Source organism: Octopus sinensis, linkage group LG1, assembly GCF_006345805.1.
Source record: "Octopus sinensis linkage group LG1, ASM634580v1, whole genome shotgun sequence".
NCBI classification, from domain to species: Eukaryota; Metazoa; Mollusca; class Cephalopoda; order Octopoda; family Octopodidae; genus Octopus; species Octopus sinensis.
Genome location: NC_042997.1, coordinates 211,384,876 through 211,402,985, shown reverse-complemented (window position 1 = coordinate 211,402,985; position 18,110 = coordinate 211,384,876). Strand labels below are relative to the sequence as shown.

Genomic DNA, 18,110 nt, shown 5'->3' with positions numbered 1-18,110 from the left:
TAATATTGGAAAAATACCTTAGGAATGAGAAGCCAGGTTTGAAATTTCCCCAAGACATCTGAAGAAGGGTGGAGCGTATATCAGCCGAAACATGTTAACAACAAACTAGATGAGGAACAAATATCCGTCAAATGTAAATAATGCAAATAAAGTACATAATTCCTCATCTCTTGAATATAGAACTGTATTGTATTATTTGTTTACAAAATAAATACAAGATAAAAAAAAAATTGTCAACTTTGATTATATTCATTATATATATTAATTAAATCTCAGGATGAGATTGAAACAGTAATCGCTCGATAATGTAAAGTATAGAAGCCATCTTATCATGGCTAACCACATTGGGGAGGGGGTGTTACTGTAGCTTTATAGCCCCAAGCGATCTTCGTCTCTAGCTGGCTCTAAACACAATATCTGTGTCTTTGGAGTATTTGCAAAGGGAGGGGGAAAATACTCCAAGGACACTGATATTGTGTCTAAAGCCAGCTAGAGACGAAGATCTCTTGGGGCTATAAAGCTACAGTAACACCCCCTCCCCAATGTGGTTAGCCATGATAAGATGGCTTCTATACTTTACATTATATATATTGTTTCTGTTATAAATTAATATTACTAAGAAATATTACTGGTGCCTGGCACATTGGGGAAAAAAAAAAGAAAAGAAACTGCCACTACGCCACATCAGATAGTTTGAGAGGCACTGCGCTAGGGGACTATGGACCACAGTTTGAGAATCACTGCTCTAGGTCATATGCCTGCACTGTGACATATGCAGCAACAGAGAAAACCAACCTGAATGTTATGGTTGACTTCCTTTCAAACTTGCTCATCTAAACAGTCTGTATTTGTGGGAGACATATTTTTAATATACAATATTTCTCCATGATTTCATCTTTGCAAATCTTTTTCTCTCTTGCAGTTTTATCCCTTTGTTTTAAATACTTATTTGACTTTTGTTTTTTTTTAAGACCTTTGTAATTATATTACTGTTTGTCTTCACATTTGAACATTTAAAACGAACTCTCTGTCTCACTATAACTTTTCATCATCTGACATAAAATCCCCTCCTCCAATGCCCCCCTTCCTCCTCTCAAAATTTTATTTTTTTGTCTTGCAGGTTACTTGGTGACCCTGTCAGTGTAGGTGCCACTTAAAAAGCACCCAGTCCACACTGTAAAGTGGTTGGTGTTCAGAAGGGCGTCCAGCTGTAAAAACCTTGCCAAAACTGACCTCGCCTGTGCTTTTGCCACGTAAAAAGCACTAAGTCCATTCTGCTGAGTGGTTGGCATTTGGAAGGGCATCCAGCTATAAAACTCCAGCCAAAACAGTCACAGAAGTCTGGTGCAGGCTTCTGCCTGGCCGGCTCCTGTCAAACCATTCCACCCATGCCAGCATGGAAGGCAGATGTTAAATGATGATCAACCTCTAACTCCTTGCTTCTCATTTGGGTTCTGTTTGACCCTTGAGGATCCACATAAGATTTTTTGTTTGCTAAACTTTTTGTGCAATGTATTGTTTATAATTCTTCAATACACCAAAAATCTTAATTTTCTTATGCAATTCCTAATATTTAATTTGAAAAATATATTGGAATTTTTTTTCTTAAACATTGAATGGCTGTGGGGTTCCACTTAAATAAAACAGGAATTGGAGGGATTCACAGACAAAAAAAAAATGGTCGGAAACCACATCTCTAACTTATTTGCTCTTTAATTTAATGGAAAGACTGAAAAGTATTGTTATTTAATCTGTGCCTTTCTTGTCTTTTAGGGGCAAATGCGTGTAAATCTGGCCAAGTTGGTTCCAAAATCATCAGACAGTGAAGATTTTGGTAAGTAGCAGTGTATTCTCTGCTGAATTTCAGCCAAGAAAACATGTTTTAACACTACTTCAGTTTATCTCATTTGAGGGAAGAAAGCATAATAAAGATTCCAGGAAATCTTATTTTCTCTCTCTTTCGCAGAATAAGCCTGGAAACTGTCTTTAGAGTAAACTCTGAATATCTTCAAAATACAAGAAAACTTGATAATTGTGATTTTCTTAAGGAATAAGCATTTTACTTGAGAGAAGGAAACAAGTCTATGATGTGAAAATCTTTCTTGGAATCCTTTCCATTTCTCATTCCTGTTTCCAGACTGGAATGAGTCAACCCTTTGGCATCTCCATTCTTCTGCCAAATGCCAAAAACTTATTTATCCACATTGTTTTGAACTAATCATCCATTATCTTGTATTTGTTTATTTTTAGAATGACATTGTAGGATAGGTATGAGAGGCCAACTCTGATCATTTTGATTATGAAACAAGGTAGAACAGATATGGCTGGTTTAAATGCCAAAGGGTTGAAATATTTATTTGATTAGACCACATATGTGGCTGGTGCAAAGTCTGTCAGGTGAAAGGTGACTTGAAAGAGCCATAAAAGCTATCAGGTAGGTTTGGAAAGATTAGAAGAAAGGGTTAAGAGACAGCTGGAAGAGAAGCTAAACATCACTCCATAATTGCCCACAAGCATATGGCATAGTGGTTAAGAGCACGGGCTACTAACCCCAAGATCCGAGTTTGATCCTAGGCAGTGAACTGAATAATAATAATAACTAGCAGTATCGCCCGGCGTTGCTCGGGTTTGTAAGGGAAATAACTATAAAGCACTTTTAGAGAGTTATAGCCAAAAAATAGCAAAAAAAATGGGGAAAAAATGATGGTAAATTTTTTTTGATAGTTAAAAAGGCCGAGTTGCGTCCCCTACACCATCTGTGGTTTGTGTTTCTGATTGTCGACCCCATGTCGAATTTATTGATCTTTTTCTGAACTGGGGGAACTTTTCAAAATTTTCGCTGCGTTAGTTTTGAATTATGACATTGGGCTATGTGTGTATCAAGTTTCATCAGAATCGGTTGAAAGCCGTGGTCAGAGTGAGGGTACAAGCAAACAGACGCACAGACAAACTGCCGTTTATATAGAGAGAGATAATAATGATAATGTTGCTGCCTTAGGAATGAGAACCCAGGTTCGAAATTTCCCCAAGGCACCTGATGAAGGCTGGAGGTTATATCAGCCAAAACGTTGGGTTAACAACAAACAAGATGAGGACAAATATCCGTCAAATGTAAATAATGTATCAGGTATAGTTAACTAGAGAAGAGGGTTTTCCTTTTCTGTGATGTGAGAATCAGGGATGTAAATGTTTCCAATGACAAGGCAGAGTAGGTTGAAGAAAATCCTGACATCTTTGGGGTGAAGTGTATTATGAATAATAGTTAGGCATTTGCTCTTACTGATGATGAAAAGAAAGGGGTATGGAAGTGCTGTTATGGGAGTTTTTTTGAATAAAGAGAATGCATGGGATTGAGAGGGCCTACCCTAAACAGACCGAATAGAGGGACCAACCATTTATGCTGACAGCATTACAGTGGATAGAACAAAAAAGCGGGGGCCCTACTACCATTAAAGAAGTAACCATGGTTGATATACAGAAAAGGAGCAGGTAAGAATTCCATAAGGTGTGGCCAGTATAAGCTGTGAGTGCATGTAGTGTCATGGGATCCCATGTAGGTTAAAGAGAAAAGAGACTTTACATGTGGCAGATATAAAGAGGAAATAAGCTGCAAGAGCTGATGGGAAATAGATTTGCTTAAATCTATTGACAGCTGCCTGGTGAGGTGGGGGAGGGGGCAGAATCGTTAGCACATCGGGCAAACTGCTTAGTGGTATTTCGTCTGTCTTTACAGTCTGAGTTCTGACTATATATATATATATATGTGTGTGTGTGTGGAGGCGCAATGGCCCAGTGGTTAGGGCAGCGGACTCGCGGTCGTAGGATCGCGGTTTCGATTCCCAGACCGGGCGTTGTGAGTTTTTATTGAGCGATAACACCTAAAAAGCTCCACAAGGCTCCGGCAGGGGGTGGTGATCCCTGCTGTACTCTTTCACCACACTTTCTCCTACACTTTCTTCTGTTGGCCTGCTCGCTTAGCCAGCGGGGTGGCGTCATTCGAAGGCTAAAACAATGCAAACGCATTGTGACCAGCGATGTGTAACAACATCTGATGGTCTGGTCGGTCATGTGATATATATATATATATATATATATATATATATATATATATATATAGTCAGTCTTTACACTCTGAGTTCAAATTCCACCAAGGTCGACTTTGCTTTTCATCCTTTCGGGGTCGATTAAATAAGTATCAGTTACGCACTGGGGTCGATATAATTGACTTAACCCCTTTGTCCTTGTTTGCACCCTCTATGTTTAGATCCCTGTGGGCAATAAAGAAATAAAAGTGGTTGATAACCTCTGTTATGTGGGTGAACATCTTAGCAGCAGAGGGGAATGTTCTGAAAGTGTAGTTGCTATATTAAGAATAGGCAGGAATAAGTTCCAAGAGCTACTACCTCTCTTAGTAACGAAAGGTCTCTGTCTGTCTCCCTCTCGGTAAAAGGCAAATTATATGATACTCAAGTACAAACAACAATACTACATCGTAAGGGATGTGGGCCCTGAATGTAGAATATGTGACGTGTTGAAAGAAAAGTAAGCATGCTGCATTAGATGTGTAATGTCGGTGTGCCTGAATGAGGGAGAAAAATGTAAGAAGAGACGTAGCGTGTAAGAGAAAAGATTTGTGTTGGTCGAGGCATGGGGTGGGCTGTGGCAGGTATTAGTTGTATAAAGAGAAGTGCTGGGTACTCAGCGCAAATGGAACTTGTGCAAGAGGGAGACCCCCCCAAAAGACATGGATGAAGAGCCTTACAGATAAAGGACTGTGATGAATTGGTGACAGAAAGCTACAAAAGACCTGCCCACATCTTCAGGTATGGGAAAGGAACATTAAAATGGCACCTGGGGTGGGGACTGACACTCATTCTCTTGCTTAGTCATTGTACCAAACCCTTCATAGAACAGGGAGCCATATTGGACTTACTTATATCCAGTACTCCACCCCTACCACTGGCCTTATTAATCTACCTCTTGCCCACCATGGGGCCTATGCATTGCGTAAGGACTTACGCTTCAACCATTTTGTTATCTTTATATATAAAACTAAAGTTGTGTGTGTGAGAGTCTGTCTACTCCGATTTACATTCCTAACTACTCCCACATTTTGCGGTGCAGTTTAACCAAATTCGGGTATCTTATAGTCGTGATTCATATCGAGCCCTTCTGGGTATTAGCGCGCGTCTACGATGAGTCTACGATTTAAAAAAAAATTTACCATCATTTTTCCGCATTTCTAATGAGTTTTGCTCGGTTTATATAAGGGAAGTAACTCTCTAAAAATGCTTATATAGTTATTTCCCTTACAAACCCGAGCAACGCCGGGCGATACTGCTAGTATTTAATAAAGTGAAGGTCAGCAACAAGTACAGCAATGAATTTAGTGCACAGGAGTGCACCAAAGATCAGTTCTCCGCTCCCGTTTGTCCATCATAATCCTCCTGGCCATAATGGAGAAATTTAAGACTGGTTGCCCTTGGGAGCTCCTCTATGCTGATGACTTTGTTCTATTTGTGGTTGGAATGTGTGGAAGTGGTAGACCCAGGAAGACATGGGGTGAAGTGGTGAAATGTGATCTGCAGTTGTTGAGCCTCACAGAGGAGATGACAAGAGAGCAAAGCTTGTGGTGGTTCGTTTGTGCTTGAGAAGACACATCAAGCTGAGTGAGGTCCTGGCCTTCAGCACATACATGCATGTCCTTTTTGGCTATCCCCTTCTGCTCTCTCTCACACAGACACATCTGACCCCTGTCAACACTCTCAACAAACTCTTCCACTCTCCCTCATGCGCCTCAACCACCGCAGGCCCCTCCACTCTCTTATGTCTTTACATATCTCCCCCACCCCTCCAATTCTCTCCAATTTCCCCCATCACTCCATCACTTGCTACAGTCATGCCTTCCCCATCCCCAAACATCCCCTTCACACTCTCATGGCACATCCCCTCTCCATCCCCAGCACTGTCCCCTGTCGGTAGACTTCCTGTACATCCCCCACACCAGCTCTGTATTTCTCTCTCTCACTCACTCTGGCTGTCTCCGCCACCCCCTTCTTCCTTGTCCTGCTGGGGTGGCTGAGTAACCCTCCATAGCAACATGACTCTCTCTCCTTCTCTCATACTCTGATGTCTTGTTTGGCACACGGCCCCTCCTCTTGATTCTCCTACCTCTCTCAACCAAGAGGCCTTTACCTTGCAAGTGACCTGGCAACCCTGCTGGTGCCACATAAAAGGCACCCGTGCCAGTGACCCGTACGAAGCACCCGGCACACTATGTAGAACCCACAGCTGGTTCTGCAGTTTATAGAATCTAAAGCTTTTCTCTTTTATTTTGCAGACAACCTGGAAAATCCATATTCAACAATTGATATCTCAAACAGAGGAAATACATTTGTTCCTGCAAAAACTTTCAATGACAACGAAGAATCCATTGAAACAGGAAATAATGTTCCTTCCAAGGAAAACAATCAAATAACAGACATTTTAAATACAGTAAGTCATCATCATCGTCGCTTAACGTCTGCTTTCCATGCTGGCATGGATTGAGCAGTTTTACTGAAGGCTGGCAAGCCAGAAGGCTGCACCAGGCTCCAATCTGATCTGGCAATGTTTCTACTGCTGGAAGCCCTTCCTTACACCCACCACTCTGAGAGTGTAGTGGGTGCTTTTTACATGCCACCAGCATGAGGGCCAGTCAGGCGGTGCTGGCATTGGCCACATTCGGATGGTACTTTTTATATGCCACTAGCACAGGAGTCAATCAGGGCAGGGGGACTGGCATCGGCCACTTACGGATGGTTCTTTTTATGTTCACAGACCACCCCCAGTACTACCTTTACAGACCACCTGGGGTCCACAACCACTGATATATACCATCGCATGTCTTTAGTTCATGATAAGAAAAATTTGTCAAAGAGAAACTAAATTTACTGTAGGTTGTGTTTACTAGGATTTGAACCTGTTTTCTATGGAGAGGTAGTTTAGTACTTCCTCTCTATTATTACCTTTGACCAGAACTGGATTTCCTTTGATCAGAACCAGATTTCCTTTGATCAGAACCAGATTTCCTTTGATCAGAACTGGATTTCCTTTGATCAGGACTGGATTTCCTTTGATTAGAACCGGATTTCCTTTGACCAGAAATGGATTTCCTTTGATCAGAACTGGATTTCCTTTGATTAGAACCAGATTTCCTTTGACCAGAACTGGATTTCTTTTGATTAGAACTGGATTTCCTTTGATCAGAACCGGATTTCCCTTGACCCAAACCGGATTTCCTTTGACCGGCACCATCTCTTACAACAGCCACGTTTAAAGTTTATTATTATTAACATAATTAATTTGATAATTTATTATGCAAGGATCTTTGATAATAAAACTTTCTTTGCAGACTTCTGAAAACTTTAACACCGCCGCCAAAGAAGGAACTGCAGAACCAATTTATGCCACGGTCAATAAAACCAAAAAATTGACTGTTGAACAACAACGAGGTAACGCTTAGAGATGTTCATGTTGTGTTTAAAGACATTTTCTCTCATTCTGAAGTATTACAGAAATGTCTTGTTTGCCTGTTTTGAAAACAATGAAGAATTTTGTGAAATCGTTTTGGCGTCACTAAGACGGTGCTTTGAGAAATGAATGAGCACGAGATTTTGATGGAAGGTTTTAGTTTAGATCACTTCAAAGCAGCAAATTTATATCATAGAAGCAGTGGGTGGGGTGGGGTAGTAGTGGTGTTGATATGAAAACGGTCCAGGCTTCAGAGGAACATATTCTGAATACATTTTGTAGTTTAAAGAAAATAATGGACAGTGGCATACTTCCCATCATCATCAACATCATTTCCATCATCAACATCAACACCACCACCGTCATCATCATCATTAATACTACCACCGTCATCATCATCATTAATACTACCACCGTCATCATCATCATTAATACTACCACCGTCATCATCATCATCATCCAGAATGCTGGAGGTTTGGGGTTCTGTTCGATGAAACACTTTCAGTTTTATTTAATTTATTTTCTTATGAAAATAACTTCATTAAACTCCATTATTAGAAATATATTTGATCAAGGAATGTAATTAATGACTTCACTAATGACTATACTAATAATTGCACTAATCACTGTGTAAATGATTGCCCTCTGTCACTTGTACTAACAAATGAAACAATTGCTTTCACTTCTGATCTGTCTTTAGTAAAATTAATTAATTAAGGGATATTAACATTAAATAGCAGGGAAGGATGCAATGGATAATGTACTCCTAGGTACATTGTACCTGAATAAAGTCTAGTTACAGAGAGAACAACTTTAATCTTAGACTTTTTGGATCAGAATTGATTGATCTGATGTTAAGCAATTTCTTTGGTTTTATTTACTTTTAGAAATAGAAATTAATTACCAAAATATGTTAAAATTAATTGGATCAACTTTAATAAAAAAGATCAAACTTAATTTTGGCGATTCTAATTAGCATTAGCTTCACCAAAGCAAAGTGGCTGAGTTCCTTTCAAGGGTTGGGCCTCATGGAGTCAATGACCAAAACCTTTAGCATTATACTGTGCTTAAGAAGAAGACCCATCAAGCTGAGCAAAATTTCAGTCATCATGCAAATTGGTACCTGTACTGGTAGCACATAAAAATACCCATTACACTCTTGGAGTGGTTGGCATTAGGCAGGGCATCCAACTGTAGAAAACCATGCCAAATCAGACAGGAGTCTGGTGCAGCCTTCCAACATGCCTGCCCAGTCAAACTGTCTTACTCATGCCAGCATGGACAGCGGACATTAACCCTTTTGTTACCGTATTTATTTTGAGATGCTCTGTGTTTGTTTCAATTACTTTAAATATAACAAAGACTTTAGTAAAAGAACTTGGTTATCATTCAGCTAGTGTTAGGAATATAAATTGTGACTAAGGTTTGGTGGAAGATTTTAATTCAAAACTTATGAAAACAAGATATTTGTACTCAGAGCCAGAGCCGGTTTCAGTCGGGTTGGTATCGAAAGGGTTAAATGATGATGTGCTTAATCATTCAGCATCCACATTATTCTGTCAAATCATCATCATCATCATCATCATCATTATTGTTTTATGTCTATGGTCCATGCTGGCATTGGTTGGATGGTTTGACTGAGAACTGGCAAGCCAGGAGGCTGCACCAGGATCCAATCTGATCTGGCAAGGTTTCTACAGCTGGATGCCCTTCCTAACGCCAACCACTCCATGAGTGTAGTGGGTACCTTTTATTTGCCATTAGCACAGGGGCCATTCAGGCAGCCTTGGCACCGATCATGTTCGGATGGTGTTTTTTATGTATCACCAGCACGGGAGCCAGTCAGGGGGCACTGGCTTCAACCACATGCGGATGGTGCTTGAATACAAAAATACCCATGGCTAATTAGCAGAGCGCCTAGAATTTATCCAATTTGGCTCTGATCAGGTTTTTTTTATTTCACAACATTATGAAAAAGAAACAAAGAGAGAATGCAGTGCAAGCAATCTGTGTTAGGAGAATGGTTTTAAAAAACAAAACACAGCCTCAGAATAGAACCAATTGCCTAGTGGTGTTGCGGACAACCCTTCTAGTGTTTGGACATGATATAGAAAGCTGTCAGTCCATGGTGATAAGATGGGTATCTGTCCATAAAAACCATTCCAATAAACATAACATCCAACACAAAGATTAATAGTTTTCTTGTTGCTGAATATGTCAGATGATCAAGGTTTTTGGTGAGCAGAAAGAGGTGGTTGTGGGAGACAATGGTAAAATAGGCATGAAATCCTGCAACGACAACAATGATAAACCTGAATGGCTCTGGGATACTAATTTGATATTTTGTATAAATCTCCAAAGGATTATCTGGTCAGGCACTTATGTTTGAAATGTGTCTTTTAGAGCTGAAGGCAGAACGTAAGATTGTATTGTTTGATGGTGAAGAGGAGAAAGTGCCGAACATATTTATGTGGAACATAACACTTTTATACATTATCTGGTCTCATTTAGAGTGATACTCTTTAATAATGCTGCCAAAGAGTTTGGTTCTTAGAGAGCCTTTGTAGATGTGGTAAAATGATGTACAGGAATGTTAAAACACCAAGTACTTTCTAAAAGAACAGTTCGCTAAATATAATCGTTAAGGTAGACAAATGAAAAGTTTATCATTTGATATGATTTAGAATAGTTATATTATTTAAGACTGTGTACAAATAATGATTATTTATTTATTAACAGGAGATAAGAATGGAACTGGTAACTAATTTCTCTAATTCTTTATTTGTTATTTGCATAATATTTGTCAAAAGCTGCAGCTTTCTGAGTGAATTCTTCCACATTGTCTCCATATTGACATTTGGGGAGTCAAAACCGACTGAAACCAGCCAATAACCCTGTAAGAACATGGTTAAGAACTTGATTCAAGAATTAACACTGAAACAGAACTGTAAGATACGTTGTTGTTTGGACATATTAAGAATAGCTTCCATCTGATTCCTGAAAATGGTATTGCTTCAACTAACTGCTTTGGTCTTCCTCAAACATGATGAAGAGGGCTTCATGCTTCTTTTCGACCGTTTCCTCTCATGTTTCAGACACAAGATATTAGAATGGTAAGCCCAGAAAGTTGGCTGATTCGAAGATGTCTGTCTGTCTGTCTTGGAAATGGAACACACCTACAATGTCCCAATTGCTGATTTGAGTTACTTCTGTGTCCTTATCAACAATTTCATTAGTCTTCATAATCTGGCAATATGTTTACCATTCTTGGGTGCTGTTTCCACAGCAAACATACACCATTCACTGGTTCAAACCATGATAGGAACTTAAAAAGACTGTTTAACTTTACTGTTGAAGCATTTGTCAGGAACTGTGAATCTGAGATTTCTTCTTTTTATTTTTGCCATTCTCTGTATTCTTTTATTCTTTTATATGTTTCAGCCCTAAGGCTATGGCCATGCTGGGGCATTGCCAGTGAATGCAGGGGCACCACTTTTAATTAATTTGCTTAATGCTGTTTTACTTCCGACAGCCTCCCTCGAATGTCAAAAAATGTTTAAGGTTCATCGAAAGCTTTTAGATAATTCTTTTTGAAGGATTTTTACAAAAACTTGAACAATGGAAATGTTTACCTTGGGATGGCAAAGTAAGAGAAGAGATTCTTCTTTTGATGATAATATCTCCTCTTGATCACAATACAGAGAAGAGGAATTAACATCCATTTTAATGTTAGAAAACAAACATCGAGAAGAAGAAGAAGAAGAAGAAAACAGCTTTGGTGTCTCCTTGTATGGAAAATATTAATTGAATATAAAAGCTAGGTTTATTTGTATTATTATTGAAGTTTGCAGCTGAAGGCATAATTTGTCATAATTGTTGGAGAATTAAAGACGGAATTTCTTTCATTCAAATTAGAAGCAAACATTCACTCAGGAAGCTGCTTCTGTGACAATGCATGGTTTTCTATTCTTAATTTGTTTTTTTAACAATTTTATTTCTTTTTTAGTCCAGCTTCAACAAAATTCCGTTTTCTATTTTAGAAACAAATTATAACTTGTTATGTTTAAATCTTTATTCTTTATTAACACTTCCTTGATGAACCTACTTAATTACTATTCTCCTCCTCATTCTATCTTAAACAAATTCCTCTGCTTTTTCCTTGTTTAGATCAAATTTAACATTTTACTTTATTACTGACTCCTTCTTTTCATTCACAACCATTTTCAACATATTTTTATAACAACACTTTACAACTTCAATCACCAAATATTTTTTTGTTTTGCTCTAATTACATTTTAAAAATGAATTACACTCATTGTTGTGGTGGATGGCAGAATCAGTAAAGCTATATTATTCATGTTTTGACAGATATTTGTCCTCATCTTGTTTGTTGCTAACATAACGTTTCGGCTGATTCACTCTCCAGCCTTCATCAGGTGTCCTGGGGGAATTTCGAACATGGGTTCTCATTCCTAAGGTATTTTTCAGATATTATTATTAATATTCAGGTCACTGCCTGGAATCGCACTCGGAATCTTGGGGTTAATAGCCTGTGCTCTTAACCCCTGTGCCATATGCCTGTGGGCATATGATAATAATAATAACAAGAGTAGCAAAAAAGAGAAGAGTGCCATTGTTATCAAGTGAACGATATTTTGACATCCGGTGTGCTTTCCACAGGTTCAAATAATAAACTTATCAATCTACTTCATTTTTGGTAATATCTTATAGGATTGAGGTAACTCTTCCAGAAGGGGTATACTGAAGCAAAAAAAAAAAGGAAGAGTACCATTGTTATCAAGTGCATGATATTTTGGCATCTAGATGCGAAAATATTGTTCACTTGATAACAATGGCACTCTTCCCTTCTTGTTTTTTTTTTTTTTTTTTACTTCTGTATATCTTCTGGAGGAGTTACCTCAATCTCTTTCAGAGTGGCACTGAGCAGCTACACGCACACATACACACATGGCAGTAACTCCCGCCTACCGAATTCAATCACAAAGCTTCGGTGGGCTCGGGGCTATAGCGGAAGACACCTACCCAAAGTGCCACGCAGTGGGACTGAACCCGAAACCATGTAGTTAGGAAGCAAGCTCCCTAACCACACAGCCATGCCCTAAAAAATAATAATAACAGTACCATCAGAAAAATACCTTAGGAATGAGAACCCAGATTTGAAATTCCCCAGGACACCTGATGAAGGCTGGCGAGAACATCAGCCAAAACATGGTGTTAACAACAAACAAGATGAGGACAAATATCCATCAAATGTAAATAATGTATATGTTTCTTCATCTCTCAAATGTAGAACCCAGTAAAGCTACTTTGGACAAAACACCTTTGCACATCTGGTTACAGTTCTTCACATTTTGAATCCTGCTCTCACCCAAGTTGCCTGAGGGTAATAAGGTGGAACACTGGTTCAATGGGATCACCTGTGTCCTTGCAGATGGCTGAAATCTCTAAAAGAACAACATTATATTTCTTTTTAGTTGCACCACATATTTATATTGTTATATTATAAGGTGAACTATCAATTGCTTTATGTAAGAAATTATTTAATTGAAGTTTCCCTCTTAATTAAGGAAAGAAAACAAAAGACTAGTGGAAGTTGTGATTTTCAAGGGGCACCCACTGAATCTTAGCCGATCATTTGAAAAAGGCTTTAGCTTATAAAAAATAATTATGAATTACATCTGGCCAGTTTAATTTACATAATTAAAAATATAATGAACTTTATAGCAGTATCATAAATATAGACGCAGGAGTGGCTGTGTGGTAACTAGCTTGTTTACCAACCACATGGTTCTGGGTTCAGTCCCACTGTGTGGCACCTTGGTCAAGTGTCTTCTAGTATTGCTTTGAGCCCACCAAAGCCTTGTCTGTGGATTTGGCAGACAAAAGCTGAAAGAAGCATGTCATATGTATGTATGTATGTATGTATCCCTTTCCCTCCATTAGGCTCTACATCCCATTTACACACTTATCACCAAATATGGAGATCTCTCTGATTACTTCAAGGAAATAAAGGGTCACCAGAATTTGCTTCTAAACTCACCAAACTCTTTAATCTCTCCCTCTCTATGGAGATAGACTCAGAGAGAGAGAGAGAAAGTAACCTAACATTTAGACGTATACCTCAGTATGATGCATTCCAGAGCAGGGCAACCCTTCTCATTCAGTCAACACTTGTTTTGTTGCATTTGTTTCTAACTTCCATAACTGAATGGAGGAGACACTCACCAGCTGTGATGCTCTCCCATACCTAGTCTCTCTCTCTCTCTCTCGCTTTCTACTCTCTTGTGTCACTCAAGAGAGTTTCAGTAGAAGCCATGTTGTTGTCTGTAGACATCAGCAAAACCTTCACTCATTGTTGCACATGCAAATCTTCAATCAAAACTTCTTACCCCTGCACTGCACCCGTCTCCCATCCCTTGGCTGGGTAACTTCCTATTAGATCACGCTATGACCACAGGCTTGTTGGGGGTGGGGTCAGTCTAAGGTTATAGTAAATGACATTTGCCACAGATGTCACACACTGAAATTGAACCTGGGACTTTGTGGTTGTGAAATAAATATTTTAACAAAATTCAATCATACTACTCCTGTATACATTCATCATCATCGTTTAATGTCTGTTTTCCATGCTAGCATGGGTTGGACAGTTTGACTAAGGACTGGCAAACCAGATGGCTGCACCAGGCTCCAATCTTGATCTGGCAGAGTTTCTACAGATGGATGCCCTTCCTAACGTCAACCACTCCGAGAGTGTAGTGGGTGCTTTTAGGTGCCAGCACTTATTTCAACTGCTAAAGGCAAATACACTCCACTTATCATGGAGTAAAAATCTCTCTTATGCTAAAAAGATGTGAAAACAGCCTGTTTGTTCAATGTCGCCCTCTCTTGGGAATCTGAGACATTGATGTTTCGAGTTTGTTGACTCTTGTCAATCAGATGTACCTGAGAGGGGCAACCCTGAATGAACTGATAAGCTTAGATATAATTCAGCCAACACATTGACTGATTTGCACTAGTAGATCGCCCAATCAAGAGAAATATCAGAGTAAATGTGCTAAGCAGAGTTAATGTATAATCACAATTTAGGTTGGAATATGTTTGCCGCATATTTCAAACATATTTCAACTAACCTAAATTGTGAATACATATATAAGACTGGAGCCTTCTGGCTTCCCAGATCCCCGGTCGAACCGTCCAACCCATGCTAGCATGGAGAACGGACGTTAAACGATGATGATGATGATGATATATCATCATCATCATCATTTAACGTCCGTTTTCCATGCTAGCATGGGTTGGACGGTTCAAATGGGGTCTGGGAAGCCAGGAGGCTGCACCAGGCCCAGTCTGATCTGGCAGTGTTTCTACAGCTGGATACCCTTCCTAACGCCAACCACTCCGTGAGTGTAGTGGGTGCTTTTTACGTGCCACCGGCACAGGTGCCAGACAAGGCTGGCAAACGGCCACGATTGGATGGTGCTTTTTACATGCCACCGGCACGGGGACCAGATGAAGCTGGCAATGGCCACGGTCGGATGGTGCTTTTTACGTGCCACCGGCATGGAGGCCAGTCAGATGGCACTGGCTACGGCAATGTTCGGATGGCTCTCTTACGTGCCACCGGCACTGGTATCAGATTACGATTTTGATTTTCACTTGCCTCAACAGGTCTTCACAAGTGGAGTTTTCTGTCCCAAGAAGGAAAGGCATGCAGGTGTAGGCCACGGGATTATGGCCTCACTTGTTCTGCCGGGTCTTCTCACACACAGCATACTTCCATAGGTCTCGGTCTCCAGTCATTTCCTCGGTGAGACCTATATATCAATAATCTAATGCATGAAAGAGATGGGATTCTGTTTGAGGTCTGTGAAACTCTAAGACACAGGGAACCAAGGTGCCACATAAAAGCACCCAGTACACTCTGTAAAGTGGCTGGCATATTAGGAAGGGCATGAAGGTGTAGGAACCCTGCCAAAACTGACGTGGAGCCTGGAAAGCTCTTCAGCTGGCCAGCTCCTGTCAAACCATCCAGTCCATGGCAGCATCCCTCTCCATGACTAGAATCGCTTTGTTGAGAAAAGCTAAACTATTCAATCAGGTCTCAAGAATCATTTTCAAAAATATTGTCTTATTAATCCCAGGCAGTGTTTTTAGAGAAGGATTTCAAAGCCAACAAAAGTGTGAAGAATTCTTTCACTTCCTGCTAAGTATTATCATAGATTTTGGTATTAGCATATAGAAGCAATTTCATTCTGATAAAGTTGGCATGGTGTATAATTGGAAATATTTGGAAATGTTTATATTAAGAACTCCAGCATTAGATGGAAAAACTTCAACAACCAGTTGGAGAGAATTTGTGCAAAATGTGTGAATCAAAGCCAATTCCATCCAAAGGTTTCTAACCATGTTTGATTTTTAATTGCTTAAATAGGTTACTTTTTGTTTTACCAAAATTCAAGTTGCAGTTGTCTTCCAGAAAATTTTATTATTTTTTTCATCAACCCATGATTGAGACCAAGGAATTAATCAAAATCTCAACCATTTTACCTGAAATATTGCATATATCCCCAAAATTTCACTTGTTATTCTTTGGCCAGAATCTAGTGTTGAACCCTAATGTAAGGTATCTCTTTAATATATTTTTTAGTTTGAAGCCTCTGTAGAAATTGTCACAAGTTTAACCCTGCTTGGAATTTAGTCATTTCATATTTAGCCATTGTGATAATTACATGGAAAATTATGGTTTAACATTTTGTTGATGTCAGACAAAAATTTTGGTTCAACAAGTTTTGAGATCAACTTTGACAAACAGTTGGATGTTTTGAAATTCAAGCTATGCAAAACTATTAAAGCAAAGATAACTTCATTAATGACAACGAGAAACTCAAGTTTAATTACTGGGTTGGTGCATAATTATTGCAACTTTTTTCAATAAATTTTATTTATCAAAAACATCTTTAAATGACGGTCTGATCATCTGCCAAGCAAATGGGAAGCAGTAATTGAAGGAGATGGTGAATATGTTCCGGAATAATCATTTAAAGATGTTTTTGTTACATTAATGCTTTTGTTGAATAAAATTTGTTGACAAAAAGCCACAATAATTATGCGCCAACCCAATATTTCCAACTTTTAAAAAAAGTATCTAGTTGTGATGAATTTGCTGGAAGACTTTTTGTTTTGTATCTTTACAACTGCATACAGCCATTAATATCTGGCTTGCCATCATGTACCACACAAAATTTTTTGTTAGAAAAGGGCAATCTTTTTAAGGTTCCTTCGTAAATGTACACACACTTTTGGTGTTTTAAAGATAATTAAAGAAAAGAGCTGTAAAAATGGGAAAAAAAAAAACAACACCCTCTCCCCCTCCCTGCTTTGTGCATCTTTAGAAAAGGTCAGAAAACTCAGACACATCTCCCTATATTACCAACAGTAAAATAATTTCATAACGAGCTAGTTAAAGACTTTTATTGTTAAACCAGGATGAAAATCAGGGAAAAGAAAATTTTCTCTGATTTCTGAAAATCAGGATGAAATTTCCAATTTGCTGAGATGCTTGGACAACATTGGTGAACTGGAAGAATTTCGGTCAAACCTGGATGTACAGTAACTGTAAATATGGTAGTATTACAAATATATGATGCTATATGTTACACTACAAACATATAGTGCTATAGATATAATATATTGATAACACACAACGAAGGAACAGTCTTCAGTATTGGCAGTCATGTTATTTTGTAGCAGTTTTTTTTTTGTTTGTAATATTTATTATGAAACGAAGGCTGTGAGCTGGCAGAATTGTTAGGATGCCAGACGAAATGCTTAGTGGCATTTCGTCTATCTTCACATTCTGAGTTCAAATTCTGTTGAGGTTGACTTTACCTTTTATCCTTTTGGGGTCAATAAAAGAAGTACCAGTTGAATACTGGGGTTGGTGTGATCAACTTAGCCCCTTCCCTGAAATTGCTGTCCTTGTGCCAAAATTTGAAACTAATATTTGTTATGAAATGACTTCTAAAATTGTTAATTAATGGTTGAGAAGTGCTTCCTAACAGCAACACAGTTTTGTTTGTTGAAAAAATGGTTGACATGTTGAAGGAATTCTTTGAATTGTGTTTTTCAGCATTTATGGATGAATTAGGGCTGAGTGATTCAGACGATCTCATCGATGCCCCTGCGCCATCTCCCTTCGATCACAAACCAACTGGAAATAGCGGTTTTGATGGTGGAAGTGACTGGGATAGTGTTGTTGCTGACGATGCGTCAAAGACAGGTGATCAACAGGAGCAGGTGAGACTCTTTAACTTCCTCCAAGACACAATAATGTCCAGGACGGCTGGTGCCGTGTAAAAAGCACCAAGTACACTTTGTAAAGTGGTTGGCGTTAGGAAGGTCACTTAGCTGTAAGAATGATGCCAAAGCAGATGCAGAACCTGGCAGAGCCCTCTGGCTTGTCAGTTCCTGTCAAATTGTCCAACTCATGACAGCATGGGAAAAGAGATGTTAAATGATGATGATAACTGTATCAGTCAGCAAGTCATGAAACATACATCACATCACAAAAATGGTAC

General features: G+C 39.0%; 1 protein-coding gene across 7 annotated transcripts in view; it reads left to right on the top strand.

Moving 5' to 3' along the window:
* LOC115215218 (ankyrin repeat domain-containing protein 26-like) overlaps positions 1–18,110 on the top strand; it is a 138,229-nt gene that overhangs the window by 25,850 nt on the left and 94,269 nt on the right. For 6 of the 7 annotated variants that reach the window (XM_036509151.1, XM_029784474.2, XM_029784465.2 and 3 more), the window contains exons 8-12: positions 1,774–1,834; positions 6,341–6,495; positions 7,394–7,493; positions 10,252–10,269; positions 17,663–17,829. In XM_036509151.1, the coding sequence (XP_036365044.1) occupies positions 1,774–1,834; positions 6,341–6,495; positions 7,394–7,493; positions 10,252–10,269; positions 17,663–17,829 (501 nt within the window). The remainder of the gene's footprint in view (positions 1–1,773; positions 1,835–6,340; positions 6,496–7,393; positions 7,494–10,251; positions 10,270–17,662; positions 17,830–18,110) is intronic. The other variant, XM_036509166.1, reaches the window with a different exon arrangement.